This window comes from Carex rostrata, chromosome 1, assembly GCF_964058835.1.
Source record: "Carex rostrata chromosome 1, lpCarRost1.2, whole genome shotgun sequence".
NCBI classification, from domain to species: domain Eukaryota; kingdom Viridiplantae; phylum Streptophyta; class Magnoliopsida; order Poales; family Cyperaceae; genus Carex; species Carex rostrata.
The window spans coordinates 8,584,063-8,603,875 of NC_135918.1; the positions used below are offsets into that span (position 1 = coordinate 8,584,063).

The 19,813-nt window shown below is 31.8% G+C and overlaps 1 protein-coding gene across 1 annotated transcript; it reads right to left on the reverse strand.

The window, feature by feature from the left end:
- Positions 1–16,800: 16,800 nt before the first annotated feature.
- On the reverse strand, positions 16,801–18,834 carry SIP1A (small and basic intrinsic protein 1A). Its single transcript, XM_078304670.1, has 4 exons — positions 18,716–18,834; positions 18,295–18,619; positions 17,916–18,188; positions 16,801–17,162 (listed from the first exon to the last, which is right to left on the reverse strand). Exons 2-4 carry the CDS (start codon positions 18,592–18,594, stop codon positions 17,007–17,009), a joined length of 729 nt encoding a protein of 242 aa, XP_078160796.1. The 5' UTR covers positions 18,595–18,619; positions 18,716–18,834; the 3' UTR covers positions 16,801–17,006.
- Between the last annotated feature and the right edge of the window lie 979 nt (positions 18,835–19,813).

The following is a 19,813-nucleotide window of genomic DNA, read 5'->3' on the forward strand; positions in this document are numbered from 1 at the left end:
AGAGAGAAAGAGGATTCAGTAATAAGTTATTAAATAGTTAAAGAAAGAATAGTCAATAAATGTGGACCCAGAGAGGGAGGTAGTTGAATCTTGCATGTTTTCTCTGTACTGTGACTATTTTCTCTTGACGCCAGAATCTGTGAACCAGTCCCAGTTCTGATCTCTCTCTTTCAAAGTTGCACGTATGATTAAGTAAATTTCCACGTTTCAATATATAGTTAATTCTGAAGTGGTCTATATTGGCAGTAACTTATTTATTTTGTTAATTCTTACTGATAAATTTTTCAGAAAGAATAATTTTTTTTAGGAAGGAGATGAATTGGTCAAATATCCAAAATTAAAGAAAGTACACGGAAAAGGGATGCATAGAATAATCAACAAAAACAAATAAACTAGAAGCGTGAACTAATATGACGTCGGACCCCACCGGATCTCCTGCGGTATAATAGAATAATGTTTTGCTTATCATGAGCTAAAATTATTTCGTTACCTATTTAATTATATGGAAAACGGCCCTAGCTACAACATTTATGTAGAGTTTAAATGTTTTATATTTTTTTATGTCTCATTGTGTTTCATATCATATATTACTATTTTTAGAGTTTAAACAGTCGATCCGAACCACTCAACATGATATTCATATCAAAATATGCTTGTAAATCAAATTTTATATTGTTTGAAAAATGTTTTACTATCTTTTAAGATAGATATAAAATCATTGTTTATGGATCATCAAAACACAGTCATTTTGTACTTATCTAAAAAAATAGTAAACAGTTTTTATAAATATAAAATATGATATTCAAGCATATTTTAATATGGATATCGTGTTGAGTAGTTCGAATCAACAATTTGAACTGTAAATACTGAGATATAAGATATGAGCCACGGGAGGTATGAAAGACATGAGATACTTAGAAGCCAAATTTGTGTCAAGTGTCCAAAAATAGTCTTTTCGTATATATTTAAAAAAATATTAAAAAGTTTTCAAAAAATATAAGATTTAATATCCAAGCATATTTTAATATGGATATCGTGTTGAGCAGTTTGAATCAACAATTTGAACTTTAAAAATTGAGATATAAGATATGAACCACAATGAGGTATGAAAAATATGAGATGTTTGAACTCAAATTTGTGTCAAGTGAAAACGAACGTTACTTAAAGAGGAGGTATCACAGCTGGCTAGAAAATGGTTCTAAAACTGTTAGTTATCCAAAGATTAAGAATTTGATTCCCCCTTAAGACTTCACAGCCTTTATGAAGATTTTCAAAAATGAAAACAAATGCTGCAAATTTCATTCTACTACATTGGATCTAATCCACCATCTGCTGTTCGCACTAAACTTGAATTATATACTGCACAACCATAGTAACCAGATACACGATTAATTTGCGAATTATTCATGTTCAATTCTTTTTTTCAATATTTCCGAACCGAACACCGAATACGCAAAAAAACGTACAATACATTTTATTTGCGATAAAAACATGGAATTTTTATTTATTTTTTTTATGGATTTTTATTTTAAATTTTATTTTTTTTGCTTCATTGTGGTACTGAATCATTCCCAAATTATACCCGAATTATTTCCAAATCATTAATTTTTTATCCCGTCAAACCAAATATGAACTATTCATTTGTCACTGTACGCATAACTCTAGCAGAGAACACTGCAGAGCTAAGAACAGTCATGATTTCATTTAGAATCAAGGTTCTAAATAGCGATTATAGCGGCATAGCGGGGAGACCAAAAAAAAAAACTATTGCGAATAGCGTAGCTATAGCGAAAGCTATCACACATAGCGATTTCCCTTTTCAAACTTTATATTCTATATTTCTACTAATTATCAACATAATCAATATTAGAGAATTGATGTAACAACTAAATGACAACTAATCTAAGTCTATACTTTTTATCAATTATGCAAATAAGAAGGAAAAAAAAATCTAAAAAGTAACATTATTTAATAGTTTATACTTCATGGTATTACATATTATAATAGATAAAGAGTAATTAATTTTATACGGTAAATGAAGTCAATATACATATTTAAATATTTTATAATTATAATAATAATCAAAATCAGTTTTCAATTGAAACAAACGATAATAATTTTACAAATGAATACTATAAAAAGAGTAATCAAAATGAAGAATTAGGATTTGAATATTTCTCGATATAAAATGATAGAATAAATCACAAATAAAAATAGAAGCATATAGTTTGGTTTAGTATACTTATCGTAGAAGACCATGTAGCATTAGAAATAAGAATAGAAGTACAGAAGTCCATATAAATTGCAAAAAAAAATCATGTAGCATAGCGGTAGCTATAGCGGGTCTCATATAGCGGTAATAGCGGTCAGCTATTATAGCTATAGCGGTCGTAGCTGAGTTAGCGCAATTTTATCTCATAGCTTAGCGTTTATGGTCCGGAAAAGCTATAGCGCCGCTATAGCTAGCTATTTAGAAGCCTGTTTAGAATTAAACCCGCCACACGTTCAAAAACACAATCAACGAAATAGGAGGATGTTGGATTGGCGAGCAGCCATTATTAGCCAACCCGTCATTTGTTCATTGGATGAGAATTGGGAGGTTTCCATTGTGCTGCTGCTCCCCGCACGTGGCGTTTAATCTTCTCTGTGGATCATCAAAATGTAATGCTGCCTCTATTTTTTCCAAGCCGATTCTATTCGGTCATTGGTCAAAATTGTCCATAACCGGTCTCTTAAACTTTTTTTTGTTTTGTTTTGAGGATTCTAAATTAGCTTAACTTGTGGATTCCTAGCTACTGTCTTTTATGTATAATCTTCTTAGTATATAATTTATCAAACATATTACTCTATGTCCATGCATGTGGAATGCATTGGAAAAAAGTTCTAACCAGATTGTAATTTCTTTCAATTTTTTCAACCCAAAAAGAAAAAAAAGTTTTTGGCCCACTAGTTAAAAAGTAATATTCTTTTTATGAAAGATCACATGTTTGAAATCTAAATATGTACCTTTTTTATAAATATTAAAAAAGAAACTTCTCCTCCTTTATCTTAAAATAATTAGATTGTTATATTACATACAAATATCTATTTCAGAGATAAAAATAAACCCTTAATGTTTCTAAAATAAAATAAATTGAAAAAAATCTTTCAATTTGCAGAGCCATTCATTCTAACCAAGGTTCTAAATAGCGATTATAGCGGCATAGCGGGGAGAGAAGAAAAAAAAGCTATTACAAATAGCGTAGCTATAGCGGAAGCTATCATACATAGTGATTTTTCTGTTTCAAATTTTATATTTTATATTTATACTAATTATCAACATAATCAATATTGGAGAATTGAGGTAACAACTAAATGACAACTAATCTAAGTCTATACTTTTTATCAATTACGCAAATAAGAAGGAAAAAAAAACTAAAAAGTTACATTATTTAATAGTTCATACTTAATAGTATTACATATTATAATATATAGACGAAGAGCAATCAAAATAAAGAATTAATATTTGAATATTTCTCGATATAGAATGAGAGAATAAATCACAAATAAATATAGAAGCACATAGTTTGGTTTAGAATACTTATTGTAGAAGACCATGTAGCATTAAAAATAAAAATAGAAGTATATAAGGTCATATAAATTGCAAAAAAAAAAAAAATCCATGTAGCATAGCGGTAGTTATACCGGTCGTAGCTGAGTTAGCGCACTTTTATTTTATAGCATAACATTTATGATCTGAAAAAACTATAGCGCTGCTATAGCTAGCTATTTAGAACACTGATTCTAACATAAGTTTTGTTTACCATTCATTCGAATTGCCGATACGAATAATGTTCTTCTTAATTGTCAATTGTAGCCTCCCCATTGAAGTTCATAAATGGTGACCAACTATCCACATTTACTAAATGATACGATTATAGAGAATTGCCTTGATTCAAGTTGGGATACATGATGCCAAGATAAGGATCATCAAGTCATTTTCCCTACGGATTTTCTACTATTATATATCGATTGACAATAACACAAGACGAAATGATACAAAAGAGAATGACTTAATTGGCTGGATAAAATATTAAAATATTGCAACTTTTTTTCTCATGTATTATTATATTGAGAAGAGATTCACTTGCAACGTTTGTAAGTTACAACATCTTATAACAATTTGATTTTGTAATTTTTAAAATTTAAACAGTTGATCCAAACCGTTCAATATATTCTCTATATTAAAATGTGCTTGGAGATCAATTTTTTAAAATATTTTTACTATTTATTAAATATTTTACAAAACTGTTGTTTTTCAGTGGTTCAAAATTGTCTAAAAATAGCAGTTTTGTAAATTACTTAATAAATAGTAAAAGAATTACTAAAAATGTAAAATTTAATCCTCAAACACATTTTAATATAAAGATCATGTTGAACGGTTTGGATCAACTGTTTGAACTATAAAAATTGTAAAGTTGAATTGTTGTAAAGATGTCGTAGCTTACAAATATTATAAGTGGATCCCTCCTCTATTATATTAGATTATATATAATCTACAAATTTGCTTAATTTTTTCCATCAACTAGTCATCTAGCTCACTGATAGATTACAGAGTAGTAGGTTTTAATTAGTTTGTTATTTTTTGTTAACTAATCTCAGCGCATGAACAAGAGCTACAAAACATATATAAAATGATGAGAGATTTCTTCTTTCTATATAAAAACACATGTTAAATTTGTACAAGAGATATTTTTTTTTTCAAAATTAACAGACTCCTTATATCAAAAAAGAAAAGAAAGAAACAAGTTGCACATGAAGATTCTCACAAATACAATTCCTGGATCGTTAGACCGGGAGCAACAACTATTGATTCAATTTGGAAATGCTACAATTCCTCAAAGGTTAAAACCATTCCCTTTCATAATATATTTTTAAATTAATATGTATTAATTGTAACAAACTAATAATTCAATGCTAGAAATACACAGGTATTAGGTATAATTTAATCAAGGTCTCAAAACTTCCGGAAGAACTTTTACTTTTGGGCATGAAATATTTGTTTCTTTCTTAATTTTTTTACAAGCTTTGCCTTTCAATTTGATGTCATGTATCCATATTTTCTCCATTAACTATGAAAATTCAAGCAAAAAACTTCTAGAAATTATATTATATATTATATATCATGTTTGCTTTTCCACACAATTAACTTTCTGATCACAATCACACAGCTAGCATCTGTGTAGAGACTAAAATATAAAATAAAATAACCATTTTTTAATTTATCTTTCGGTCGATAAAAGACAAATAAATACAATTAATTATTAGTCATTATTTACATGCCGGTTAATTTAGTGACGACAGAGAAATGAAACTTTTACTTAATTGCCATTTAACTTGTATGTTCTTCTTTCAGCAGCTGCCTCCTTATTGGCTGATGCAATTGAAAACTAATATTTGTTTCGGAGCTGTGGTGCAATCAATTAGTTTTTTAATTTTCAAAGTTCAGATGATCGATCGATCAAACCGTTAGTTGTGATCTCCATATTAAAATGTTCTAGGAGACCAAAATTTGCATTTTTTTAGAATATTTGTACTATTTTTTAAGCTAGTTTTAAAATCGTTGATTTTAATAAACAGCGAAAAAATTCTGGATTATTGAAAACAACGATTTTAAAACTGTCATAATAAATAGTAAAAAAATTTCAAAAAAATGTAAAATTTGATCTCCAAGCACATTTTAATATAGATTGAATGTTGAACGGTTTGGATCGACTATTTGAACTTTAAAAATGTAAAAACTGAAGTGTTTGTTCTACAGCCTAAAACCAAATATTTTGATATTAACCCCTCAATATATATACACACATATACATAGCCGTTCTATTTACATTGGTCAAAACAAGAAATCTCTAATACTTGACCATAAAATAAGAAATTCGCTTTAGAAAAGATGATGTTTAGTGATTTTGATGGGTGTTTGTAAAATCAGGTAACAAGTAACAACTACCACTTGGGGTCACATTTTGAAGTGGTAAAAATTTTCACCATGCCTTTTTTTTAAAGGTGTCAAGTTCCTGGAAGTTTCTCCTAATTGTGGTGGCCTTTACCAAAGTTTGGGTAAACGTCCACTATGCTTTTATCCTTTGCCTTTTTTTACGCTGATTTTGCTCTCCTATTAGTAAAGAAAGGGACCTTATATAATGATACCTAATTATATTCAGTGGGATTCATAGTTACAACATCTTAAAAAAAAATAATTAATTTTACGATTTGTAAAGTCCAAACAGTCGATCCAAACTGTTAAATATGATATCAATATTAAAATGTACTCGGAGATCAAATTTTATATTTTTTATATTTTTTTTTAATTTATTAAGTATTTGACAAAACTGTTGTATTTTAGGAGCCAAAAATTGTTTAAAAATAATAATTTTGTAAAATATTTAATAAATAGTTAAATTTTTTTTTAAAATGTAAAATTTGATCTCTAAGCAAATTTCGATATAGAGATCATGTTAAACGGTTTGGATCGACTGTTTGGACTTTGAAAATCACAAAATCGAATTATTATAAGATGTTATAACTTACAAATGTTGTAAGTGGATCCCTTTTATATTTATATACAACTATATATATAATTTTTGAATGGCGTTATGAATAGTTGACTAGTGTAATGAACATTGGAGCAATCATTATAAATGGGAAGCACATATAAAGATTTTCCCTTTTTTTTATTGATATAAACAAAGGATTTACAATATTTTTTTTTCATGAACTCCAGTTAAAGTTAATTTATAACCAACGCATTCTATGTAAAGAATAAAGGGCTTGTTAGCCAACAGTGTTAGCAGAGTTAAAAAAAATGAATTGCACACAAGTTCAAATTAAAATATTTCAGACACTCAAAATATTAAATGATTAACCAACTGAATGTAACCAGTTGTTGACTTGCTGTTTGGTCAATAGAAATTTTATACATCAATGATATCTCCTCTTTCATTGCTTGATTCCACAAAAAAAAAACTAATGCCAAAATAAATTATTATTCTGTATATATTAATATAATATCAGTATTTCTTAACTAGCAATATTACTTCACAAAGATCCATATATTTTTGCAAAAGCATATCAAATACAAATGATTTAAACCAGTGTTGTAAAAAATATCCGTTTAGGCCGATTAATCGGCCGATTAGTTGTTGGCGGTAACTAAACTGTCACAGATTTTTCCAATTAATCGGCCTAAACGGATATTTTCGATTAATCGCTTGGCGTACCTTGTCTGTCCGATAACCGCATAACGTTATTTACAAATTACAACACTGATTTAAACAATATTCTTTATATAAAAGACATGTTGGAAACTAACTAAATTCAATCGGATATAACTGGGTATTACAATAAAGGAGCTGAGTCATGGAGGTAGCTTTGTGGATGCAATTGGGGGTGATTTATTATTTGGTGTCCTGTCACTTATCCAACGGTTATCTAAAAACTAACGCAACAACAAAAGATGAGAGGGACAGGAGACACGTGGTTTTACAATGGTAGGAAACTAAACAACATGAGAGGTTGTTATTAATCTTTTCCAAATTTTAGTCCTCTAAACTAGACTTAATCATTAAAAATTAACAAGGAGAGGAATTCAGGTTCTTATATTCTGATTCTCAAGTCTTGAAAATTAGTAATTGAGGTAACACAAAGCATTTTTGTACCAACCAACGGTCTACTTTTCAAAAAAAAAAACCAGATTGAACTACCCCAGGCAAAACTTTGTGCATGTATTACACCCATGACAGATGGTGCTTGGACAATGACAAAAATATTTTTAAAAACCAACTCAGAAAGCACCATTTCTTTCTCAATCAAAAGACCATATATTTAGTCAACACCAACCTAGCAAAGCTACCAGAAAAAAAGAAATATCCAGAGATGTAACAAGCATCTCACAATTTAAAAATAAACTAAATTCATGATATATATTAGACAAATTGGACCCTTATTTCTTCTAATAGATCCTAATGAGAATATAAATTCCAGTCAACAATTAGAAAGAACACAATTTTTTTTTTTTTTTTTCAGACAGTGAAACTTTATTTATTTATTTTTTCAAAGAGATGTTCTGTTCATAGGAACTGGTATAAATCAGTACCAAAATCTGATACCTCAAAGGTGAACACTTCAATTCTCCATCTTTTTTCCTGAGAGGTCACAATCCAAAGATTAGAAAACTTGACTGCCAACTTATTGGTAAGTCTGACACCGAGTTGCCGTAAGTTCAATTCCAATGTTTGATTACACTTGCATGCGTCATGCATTACATGGGACACCTCCCACACCATTTTCCATGATTTGTCTACCAGTGGTGTCAGCTCCCTACAATTCATTTTCCTGCAACAGTAAGTAATTAGGCTTTGCTAGCAAAATGAAATTCACACTTACATATCTCCCAGGGGGCAGAGTAGGTGCTAAGCCTTCCTTGTACTTCCAAAAATAAATCATTGCTACACATGTTTTGGTTTATGTAAATGAAATTTGTCAAATTATCCCCTCTTATCATAAAAGAGCTCCTTGATAAAAAAAAAACTACATCAATTCAACTCTTTGAACTTAAATATGAAGCATGCATGTTGATTTATTATCCTGAAGCAAAAATAAAACTAATTATGATTTTTAATAATGACAATAATCAACTTTGAACGACAAATAGTATTATAATATATGTCCATTTTTTATAACTTAATAAAGTAGTACTGATATGGATACTGTTGTGCTTTTTGTTATCGCCTTTATCTTAAAATCCTTGCTCCACCCCTAAAAGCGGCATTTTAATCAATCAATGAGAGAGTGCAGGTCTTCACAAGGAGATATTCCAAACCCATCTACCATTCAACAAAAAAATGGTGTATTAATTGAAAAGAAATTCACAAGAACTCTCATGTACCGAGCTGATGGCACATTGAAGATTCAAGCAATCCCTTGTCCAAGTAATGCAGCACATTTTTTCCTTGACGACCCAAATGTAATTTCGTCAAGTACATTGTAAGTCTGTCAAGAGGTACCTATCATGCACAAAAATCAAATTCGATGACACAATAGATTTTAATTTCCGCTGGACAAAGTGGAAGGTCTGATTTTGCCTCTAATAATGTTATTCTTAGTTCAATGGGACTGGGACCCTTATAATTTTGAGGTTCATTTCGAGGGCCTTTCAATCAGTAACAACTTGATAGTCGTGATGTGGCACCTGTTGGACTTGATAATGCAGTAGTAATCAGGTTTTCCTTCTTAGAAGTGTTAATTTCAGAAAAAAAAAATAGTGAAATGAAGTGTATTTTGTCTTTTGGGAAGATGGAAAAGAATACCAAATTTTTCTGGTAAAAGAGATTATGCTGGCTCAATCAGGATTGAATATCTGTAGCACTACTGCACCAGAATGGACCCACATGTAGGCTAAGCCAATCTGGCCAAAATTTACAAAATAAATTTACGGCATAAAGGACTAAGATGACAAGAGGAAACTAATCCATTTTTGTAGAGTGAGGTGACAATTCAATTATTAATAAATTGATTAACCCAAACAAAAGGTAATTAATAAAGTAATACCTGCACATGGGTTGTTTTATTACTTCCATTGCAACCTAAAATCTGCATTAGTATTTACCAATTTGTTGCTAATTTACTACTCAGAGAAAATTCAGGTTCTGGTACTGAATTTCATTGAGGAAACTTTTCAATCTTTGTTTATCCATAATTAATTTTTTTAATTATCGGTAATATGCATCATACTGTTAAGAAAGATAACACAATGTAAAACAAGAGATTTAAAAAAATTAACAAATTGCACAGCATAGCAATAACAAATCAATACAAACAGATTTTGTTCAGTGCTGGTTCTGGTATGATATTGGCAAATTTGCCATGCAGGCCACACACCTTTTTTATTTCTTAAAAAAAAAACACTGACTTGGTTGGGGTCTGTTGGCATAATTGAATTAACCGAACCAGAATTATTTTACTGCTATTAAGAGCTCTCTTTAAAATAACAAATACATGTTTTATAACAGCTCAAACTTAATATATACATTTAGTTACCAGGATAATCCCAAGTAAAAACAATAGGGGCATTTATGCAAAAGATCTTAGTTAATAAAAGCTAACAACATGTCCTTTTTTTTGTCAAAGGGAAAGATTGACTTCATTGAAAACACTTTGCTGGGTCCCAGGAGGCTTGTAGCAGTGAAGCTCAAATTTCTAACCTTAAAGAACTTAACCTATATAGTACAAATTTACAAAATCTTTACTCGCTTATAAGATTCAATAGACACAAAATACAAAACACAAGATGCTCATCATTTCACCTTTGTTTTCAAAGATTTCAGCTTCAGTAAGTGCCTTCTGGAAATTGAATTACAGTACTTGTACGCCATGAATGGAGGCTGCTGCTGCCTCCGTGAGCGAACTGAGAAGGAAAAAAAAGCATGCGTCGAAGGGAAAAAAAGAAGCCCATATTAAGGAAATACTATTTCCTTTCACTTCATTAGATTTTATGGGCCTTTGTTTTGTTGGGTTTTTAGGCCTTGGCTGTCTGTAATTCACCTTAAAAGTTTGAACAATTCTCAAGTTGAGAATCTTGACTATATATAAAATAAATACAAAATATGAAATCTGAAAATACTAATGTGCAGGTCCTATCCATCATTCCTGGTTCCGCCACTGAATATGCTTTAGTGTATATATTATGTAAGTGCAAGTTGATTAAATTTAATGAAAGTTTTATTATTTAATGGATAACTTACAATTTGCAACATTTTGCACTTGAGCACTTATGATAGATTACTGTATTTGTATCATACTTAAATTTATGAAATTTTACTGTTAACACGTATTATCTCTAACAAATCAATAACTTCCTTAGTTAATAAAATAATATTATAACTGCCAAATTAAACAGCCGTGAAGGATATTCCAAAATTCCTTCTAATAAATATACAAAGTAGGTTTTATTCTCATTATTCTCATGAATGTAATTAAAAGAAAATAGAGCGCGACTGCCGGATAACAAATCTAAGATACGGCCATTTGACCTTGGGGCCCAAATGCCCAATAACTAATTAAGCGTTTCTACATGCTTAGATCTTTACAATGTTGAGATATATATGGGTTGATTTGACATTTAATTGGCGCAGCTTTGCACCAGCCAAGCCAAGGTGAAGTTTTTTAACCTTCCTTTTGCATCATGAAAGAATTCTAACATATGTTACAATGCTGAAACGGGGTATGGAGTGTGAGGCTCAATGTGCGATGTGCTCAGAGTGTCCTTTGGAAACCATTTTCCATGTGTTTTTTCAATGTCGATATGCAACTCAGGTTTGGGATTGTATGGGTCAGCAGTCAGCTCATACACTTCTCAGATTCAACTCTAATGACATGGGAAAGTTATGGTTACTGTACCGGCAGAAGGTGCGGGAGAGTAAGCGAACATTAGACAGAAACGGATAACTTCATGTTTGTTAGCGAAACACATCAAAGAGGAAATTGAATTGTGACTAAAGTGCTGTGGAAGAAGCCAGGTTGAGAGGATGGATGCATGGAGTGCTGAATTCTAGTATAGAGTAGTTAGTATAGAAGTTTATTTAAGTTTTGAAGTTGTAAACATGATTATTTTTTTTGTATTCCTGGTAGCCACTACCATGGATTTCAAAAAAAAAGAATCTTTACAATGTTGAGATAACAAAACGAGTTTAACTCGAACCAAAGAACAATTGAGCTATCTATTTTTTTGAATAATAGTGGAGATTTTAACCGATTTCATATTGAAATCAAATGTACCTGATATGGTACTTAAAAGAGATATCAAAACTAAATACAGAAGGCTTACAAATGTTCAAACAACAAAAGTACATAACAACATCTAATACGCAAAATAAACTTTCTATATCAAACAAACTAACAGAACACTAACAAATCTAAACAGGAAAATTAGTTATTTACCACTCCAAAACCTTTAAATTGTAAAAATGTCATCCCGAACTTTGAAATTGTAAAAATATCACTTCAAACTTCATTAATTCCTAAATTTGTCACTCCAAATAATTAATAACTGAAATGCCCTCCCTTCTTCTCCTCTTCTTCTTCTCCTGCCTCCTTGACTGAGCTCCACGGCTTCCTTCTTGCCTATGAGAATCTACTCTCCACTCAATCCCACTCGGTCACCACCTTTATATTTCAGAAATGTTTCAAGAATATGAATTGGAGTACAAATCCACATGCCATCAAAAGTCTAGGATATGAATTCAGCTTGGAACTGGTTGACCAAGATTCCTAGCAAAAAACAGATCCATGGCCCACGGGCCTTAAAATCATTTCTCTTTTCATTCTATATTGATTAGCACAAATTGGCACAAAGAACGGATTTTTTTTATAAATAGAATTTGGGCTAAAATTAGAAAACTAGCCTCCACCGATTTCTAGGATCGGTGGAGGAAGAAAATCCAAAGCTACACCGATCCTACGGATCGATGGAGGGTTCTTTTAAAAAAAAACCCAACGGGTCTTTCCTCCTTTCCTTCTCCTTCCCTGGTAACATTCAAATTTGGGGATCTCAGTCTGAAAAAATTTCAATTACTATGCAAAGCGAATTTTCCTATGTCAAATTGTCCTTATACTCTGGTTTTCACTCTTTTAGAAATGTCAGCTATGTTTTTAATTTTGAATTAGGATTTCCTTATCTGAATTCTTCGTAGAAACTCTAATTCGTCTCTGTCATCGCAAAAATCAAATATCAAAATTTTGCGACCACTAGTTCATTGTTTTCCATTGATCTCTTTTCTTTTTTCCTTTATTAGAAATAAGATTATTTTGTGAAAACCTCTTCCCTAATTCGTGAAAACTCTAAAAGAACCACTGGTTCATTGTCTTCTGTCGGCTTTTTTTTTTTAAAGAACCCTCCACCGATCCTACAGATCGGTGCAAAAAAAATTTTGATTTTCTGTGGCAATGCTCTACCGGGTGCAAAAATGGGTAAAAATTTTCTCCACCGATCCCTAGAATCGGTGTAGCTTTGGATTTTATTGCTCCACCGATCCCTAAGATCGGTGGAGGCTAGTTTTCTAATTTTGGTTCAAACAGGGCTGAATATGTTGAAATATTTAAAACAAATTTCATTTAAAAAAAATCCAAAGAAAGAGAGAAAAATAATGACATTACGAGATTTTCCAGGCGGATCATGTAATCACCAATAAAAACAGAGAGAGATTGAAACTATTTCTATTTTCATATGTTGATTAGCGCAAATAATCAAGAAGGAAGCCGTGGAGCTCAATCAAGGAGATAGGAGAGGGAGAAGAGGAGAAGAAGGGAGGGCATTTCAGTCATTAATTATTTGGAGTGACAAATTTTGGAATTAATGAAGTTTAGAGTGACATTTTTACAATTTTAAAGTTTGGGGTGGTATTTTTACAATTTGAAGATTTTGGAATGGCAAATAACCAATTTTCTCAATCTAAATTGTTCAAAATACCACAATTAAGCCAATTCATTCCAATTAACTTGATATTCGTCAACCAACTCTTCTCCATAATTTGGATTTTTGAGGCTGCCAGCTCCAGAAACCTAAGTAGTTATTTTCTCGTTGGACTCCTCTCTGGCAATGTACAACAGCAGATCTACTACCTGAGATGTGTCCTGGCTGCTGGCTGCTATTCTCTTCCTCTATGATAATTAGGTCTGAAAAATCCTTAACATCAGAAGAAAGCATTAGACTTAAACAATTGAGTTATCTAATACAAACGGTTTAGAATCGATTTGAGTCTATACGTTCTCAAAATGTTTTATTTTTTTCTCGAATTTGTCCATATTATTTTTAAACAAAGAAAGTGTAAAATAGCTAATTTAATATTATTATTTTAAGTAAAAATTCATTTAATTGCACAAATTATAAAGATTTTTAATAAAAAAAACTTAGGAATGCATAGACTTCTATTATGTTTTTATAACTAGAAGTTTTAGGTTCAAATCTCTTTTTTTTTTCTTCCATTATGCCTTCATTTATAAAAAATTAATAACTTAATATTTATAAATCAAATGTTAAAATAAAAACACTAAATGTGATATATATTATTTTCCTTATGTATATGTAAAGATTTACAATACTTTAATTTTATTTTAATTGATATCAAGAGCTTGTAAAAATACATCACATGATATTATTTTGACATTTAAGTTTAAAATTTTCGTTATTAAAAAAATTAGGGATCGACTAACAGTCTCCCTACTTCAGTCCCCTATCTGTCCCCCGCACTAAAAGATAAAAAAATAGTTAAAACATGCTAACTACCACCAAAGAGCAAGATTAATGCTATTTTATTAATAGTCAAAACGTATAGTATTCATACCTACAAATTTATAGTATTCATACTTATTATCAGAACCATTCGTCATATGTAAACACAAGCTGGAGGGGACCAGTAACGACCAGAGGGACCGTTGACGTCTTGTGACAGCCTGGATTGGAGACCGCAACCGTCTGAAAGCGACATTTACCAAGATTGGGGACCACTACAGCGAATCTATATATTATTCATATCTAAATAAAGAAGTATTCATATCTAAACAAATGAAGTATTCATACTGACGATTACGAAATATTTATACATGTTTGAAATAATTTATACAATTCAAAATTCAAAGTCAGATTCATCTCTCTCACCCCACCTCTTCCAAGAAGTATTCATATCTAACATGAAGTATGCATATCTAACAAATAAAATATTCATATCTAACTAATAAAATATTCATATGTTCCACTGTGACAACCTTCGCTAGACTAGCATGGATCCCCTCAAATGGTGCACCACGCTCTCCCCGCTGAATCTCAACGGTGCACCACTCTCTCCTCGCCGGATCTCGACCGTGCATCACGCTCTCCTCGTCGGATCTCAACGGTGCACCACGCTCTACTCGCCGGATCTCGACGGTGCACCACGCTCCCCTTGTCGGATCTCGACCGCCATCACAACCATCGGCGTGGGTAGCTGGTGGCCGAAAAGTAGAGGAGAAGAACAGAGTGGGTTTTGAGTTGTGTTGAATTTTTTTTTTTTAAAAGAAGATTGAAGAGGATGAATATTGACCACATAGGGGAACAAAAAAGAAAAATTGTTAGAGGGACAGATAGAGGACAGATTCAAGAAGGACAACATCTTTACTCAAAAAATTAAACATAAAAGAATGATTGAGGCAAAAAAAAAATAAAGACATGAACCCTCTTCTCTGTTTAAATATTATAAATATATATATCAATCTACATGTGAATCGAGCTCACAAATACGAACTTTTATTCTACATAAAAAAAAATAATACTTTGTATAAAAAGTCATAAAATATAGATTTTGATACATCAAATTAATTGCTAAACTGCTCGGGCTTTTTGTGTTTATATAAAATTACTTCAAAAATTTTACAACACTTTATGTACGTACTACTGACGTAAAATGATGTCAAACATAATGCGAATTTCTTGTTTGGAGTCAAACATTGAATTTGTGTAGATAAAAAAAAATTGGGCACATGGTAAAGCAGGTATTCGATCCCTCCCCCAATTATATTTTCATAAATTATTAAAGTCAAACTCTGTTCCCGTAGAAATCAGAAGCTCCTTTGACATATTTTAGTCCGTTCATTTTAAAACTCGTTATGCATGGAATCAATGCAATTTTCAATTTTCAGTATGCACCAGTGTTGTAAATAATAGTACGAGGTCATCAAATGGATCGAGTACAGTCAAATAATTATAATAGTACGAGGTCATCAAATGGATCGAGTACAGTCAAATAATTATAATAGTACGAGGTCATCAAATGGATCGAGTACAGTCAAATAATTGATCGATATGTGTCTAATTAATTGAAGTTATACGAACAATTAAATATTTTTCATTAAAATTATGTATATATATATTCATAATTTATTAAACTCATCAAACTTGTCAAATAAACTTAATTTAACTTGATTCTATTATTATTATGAATATATATATATATATAGAGAGAGAGAATGTAACTAATATACTTTCGGTAGCATATGAGCCGAAGTGCTACTAGTCCAAATTTGAAATTTCAAAATTCAAAAAGTCGATCTGAACCGTTAGATGTGATCTCTATATTGAAATGTGCTTGGAGACCAAATTTTACATTTTTTCTGAATTTTTTTATTATTTATTAAGCCACTTTGAAAATCGTTGATCCAACGGTGGCTTCTGATTTTACTGTTTTGTTAAGCCACCGTTGAATCAGTAATTTTCAAAGTGACTTATTTAATAGTAAACAAATTTAGAAAAATATAAAATTTGGTCTCCAAGCACATTTCAATATAGAGATCACATCTACCGATTCAGATCGACTTTTTGGATTTTGAAATTTCAAATTTGGACCGGTAACACTTCGGCCCATATGCTACCGAAAGTATATTAGTCACTCTCTCTCTCTATATATATGAAAATAAATATTCACTGGAATAAACAAAAACAAACAAACAATTAAACGGGAATAAACGAAATAATAGAGAGAAATAATCAGCCGATTAATCAGAAAAATCCACAAACAGACCTCTGATCAGTGTATTCGTAACGGTTTAGCCATTGTTAACGATTTAACGGGCGTTTAATCGGCCGTTAAGACCCTTTTTTACAACATTAGTAGGCACATAGTGATGACATATATGGACTATTGCATCCAGTAATATATACTCCCATAAAATTTTGACAATATTAACTGGACATAATTATTTGAGACCTTTTTTAGCACTGATTTTAGCACCAAATTCATCTGCAATGTGCAATAATTATTATCAACAAGATCAATTTGTCAACAACTGCATTAGGATGCTATCTTTCCTGTTTCACAACTACAACACTACTCATTAATAATTTTTAAAAGAACTCATTACTATCAGACACTTATTCTGACGCCCTCCAATGCAGACCTGGTCAGATGTCAATTCCAACCAGTTGCGCAAGCTTCTTCTCCTTACGCTTTTTTAGCTTTCTTCGCAGGTGGAGGTGCTGGGAAGAAAATACGGAAAACTGACGCCGCGAGAAGAGCGCCGATAAATGGACATATCCAGTATACATAGAACTGCTCCCAGGTATTGTGCCGTTTGTTCACGTATGCCCACCCAAATGCCTGAACACACATACATAGACCTTCTGAGTGATATCATCAACAGCTTAGTGCAAAAAATTCATCATATATACAATTTGTAGTAGAGAATGTTTCAAAAAAAAAAATTGTATTTGTTTTCACAGGGTAATAACTGGACAAACAAGCTCATTCCAAATTTTTCTACCACAAGAGTGCAGAATTTTTCCTGAAAACCTTATCCATTTCAAATTATGCTGAAGGTCCAGAAGAAAAAACATAGCCTCATTTAATATACATATGCACTTATTATGACATTGCTTTGAAAAACTTTACGGACGCAATTTTGTCAGAGTGATTAAGACATTGGAACAATGAGACTTTTCGCCATCTTCCATAAAAGTATGCTTAATGAGTGATAAGAGAGTAACTTTTGTGGATACGTAATAATGTACTGGCAAATTGAAAGAGAAACAACCCTAGACAACTTCATTTTAGAATTGGCAACATCACAATCACTTTTTAGCGAATCTCATTTTGGTTCACAGATCATGCTTGTGATCATCTGTGTTCACCATCAGTGTAATATTTTGTATACAGAAGATTGCAATTGTTTACAAACCTAACCTAGTTCGCAAACACTGTCTGCAAACCTCTTTCTTTTAGTTTCGCAGAGAATAGTTGCGATTTCTGGTTTTAAAACATTCCAATTTCAGGTCCATTTTAATTACTTTCTTTCCCATATTACAAAAAAAAATGAATAAAAGAAAGAGAAAGAAAAGGAGGAAAGAATATTACATTGGCAGGATTCATGGAGGGACCGGTGTAAGCACCACCAGCAATGACGAGGATGAGGGTGGAGGTCGAGATGATAAGAATTTTGAATATGGGGTTGCGGGGCCCCTTTAGTACAGCCAAGAACACGGCAAGGGTAATCACAAAGGTGAGCACCCCTTCTACCAAAGCACCAGTGTGGACGTCAACCTTCAGCGACGGTCCCCCTAGCATGTGCTTGTACCCTACCGGCATCAGTTCCATTGCTGCCAGAGCGCCTCCCACCGCACCTGCTGCCTGTATTTCATTTCATTCCAGCATTTTTTTCGAGTATATAATTATTGTTTTGTTATTATTTCAAAGGAAATTGAAGAGGTTGTAAAGAGAAATTATATATTATGACCTGAGCAGGGAAGCGGAGGGCCATGGAGAAGAGGCCGTCTTTGCTGAGACCGGCAGCATAGAAGGCGGCGATGCCAGTGGGATTGAAGCTAGCACCACCCAAGGCCTGACAAAGGGCCGTAAAGGCGAAGAGCAGCGTGGCCAGGATCAGCAGGGACACCCCGAGCTGGGCCGGAGGAGACCGCACCTCCGGTGGAAGAAAGGACATGACTTTGGCCGTTGTGGGGCCCAGGCATGAGGTACACAAAACCCACAGAAATGTCACCACAGCATCGCCTACCACCGCCTTAACTATTCCCATGCTTTCCTTCTCCCTTTCTCTATCCCTAATTTACAGCACCAACGAATACAACGATTGGATAAATCGATTTGGTGGAAAGAAAATAGCACCGAAAAGTAGTACAATTGTGAGAGAATCTAACCTGAACCACGAAATCGAGAAATAGAGAACGGAGAGGCAAGGGTTTTGGAGTTCTGGGAGATAAAACCAAGAAATGGAGATTAAACCCAAGTTAGGTAGAGACGGAACGTAGTCGTAGAGTGTTTGGAACTGGATCGGGGCCCACTGATCAGAGTTATCAAATCAAACATTCGATCCATGAATAAGAAAATAAATAATATCCCTATCACTGACACAAAAGAAAAATAAAGAAAGAAAGAAAATTAAATAATATCCCTATCACTAATCACTGACACAAAAGAAATGATCCGCTTTTTTTTAGTGCGTATCATATGCGTTAACTCAAAATAAAAATCTTTTTAGTTAATAAGGCCCTGTTCGGTGGTCATGGGTTTGATGGGAAAAAACAGTATTTAGTCATTTGTTTTCATTGGGTGTTCGGCAGTCAAGGTTTTGCCCAATTAAATTCCTATGAAGTTCCCGTGTGCTTTGCTTTTCCTCTTTCAAAATCACTATTCTAATGGGATAAATTAAATTGAGTCAAAATTCATTTTTTTTTTTCCCAACCGGAGCAGCAGCTGCTGCTATAATAAGTTTATGTCTCTTAGCATAATTATACTACTTTATCATATTAATATCAAATTAGATTTAGCTACTAATTAAAAATTTTAAATGCTTTCTTAACTTGTCCGTGGTACATAAAAATAATTATTAACAATTTAAAAATAACTTGTCCGTGGTACATATAATATTATATATATATATATATATAATTTAAAAATTATTAATATCTTATTTTTTATTTGTTTATAAATATTTTATTTATTTATTTGTACCCGTCTTCTTATATTCTTATTTTATTTAATTATAAAAATATTTATATTTTATAAAATAATAAGTAATAAGTAGTGTTATGTTAATTTTTAATCTATATTATTTAATTACATTACTAATAATGTTATTAACAAAAATAATTGTAAAATATCAAACATTTTAGAAATAACATAAGACTTCCCACAATTAATTCCTTGGTACAACCGAACACCCATTTTAACACATTCCCATAATTAATCATGTGCGTTCCCGAACTCGTGGGTTCTCGTTTTTTCAAAAATGGATT

Excerpts from the sequence above, each read along its gene's own strand:
- SIP1A (XM_078304670.1), bottom strand. The coding sequence starts at position 18,594 with ATGGGAATAGTTAAGGCGGTGGTAGGCGATGCTGTGGTGACATTTCTG. Across the intron at positions 18,189-18,294 it reads CCCTCCGCTTCCCTGCTCAG|GCAGCAGGTGCGGTGGGAGG; the intron begins GTCATAATATAT and ends AATGAAATACAG. Across the intron at positions 17,163-17,915 it reads CCTCCATGAATCCTGCCAAT|GCATTTGGGTGGGCATACGT; the intron begins GTAATATTCTTT and ends ATGTGTGTTCAG.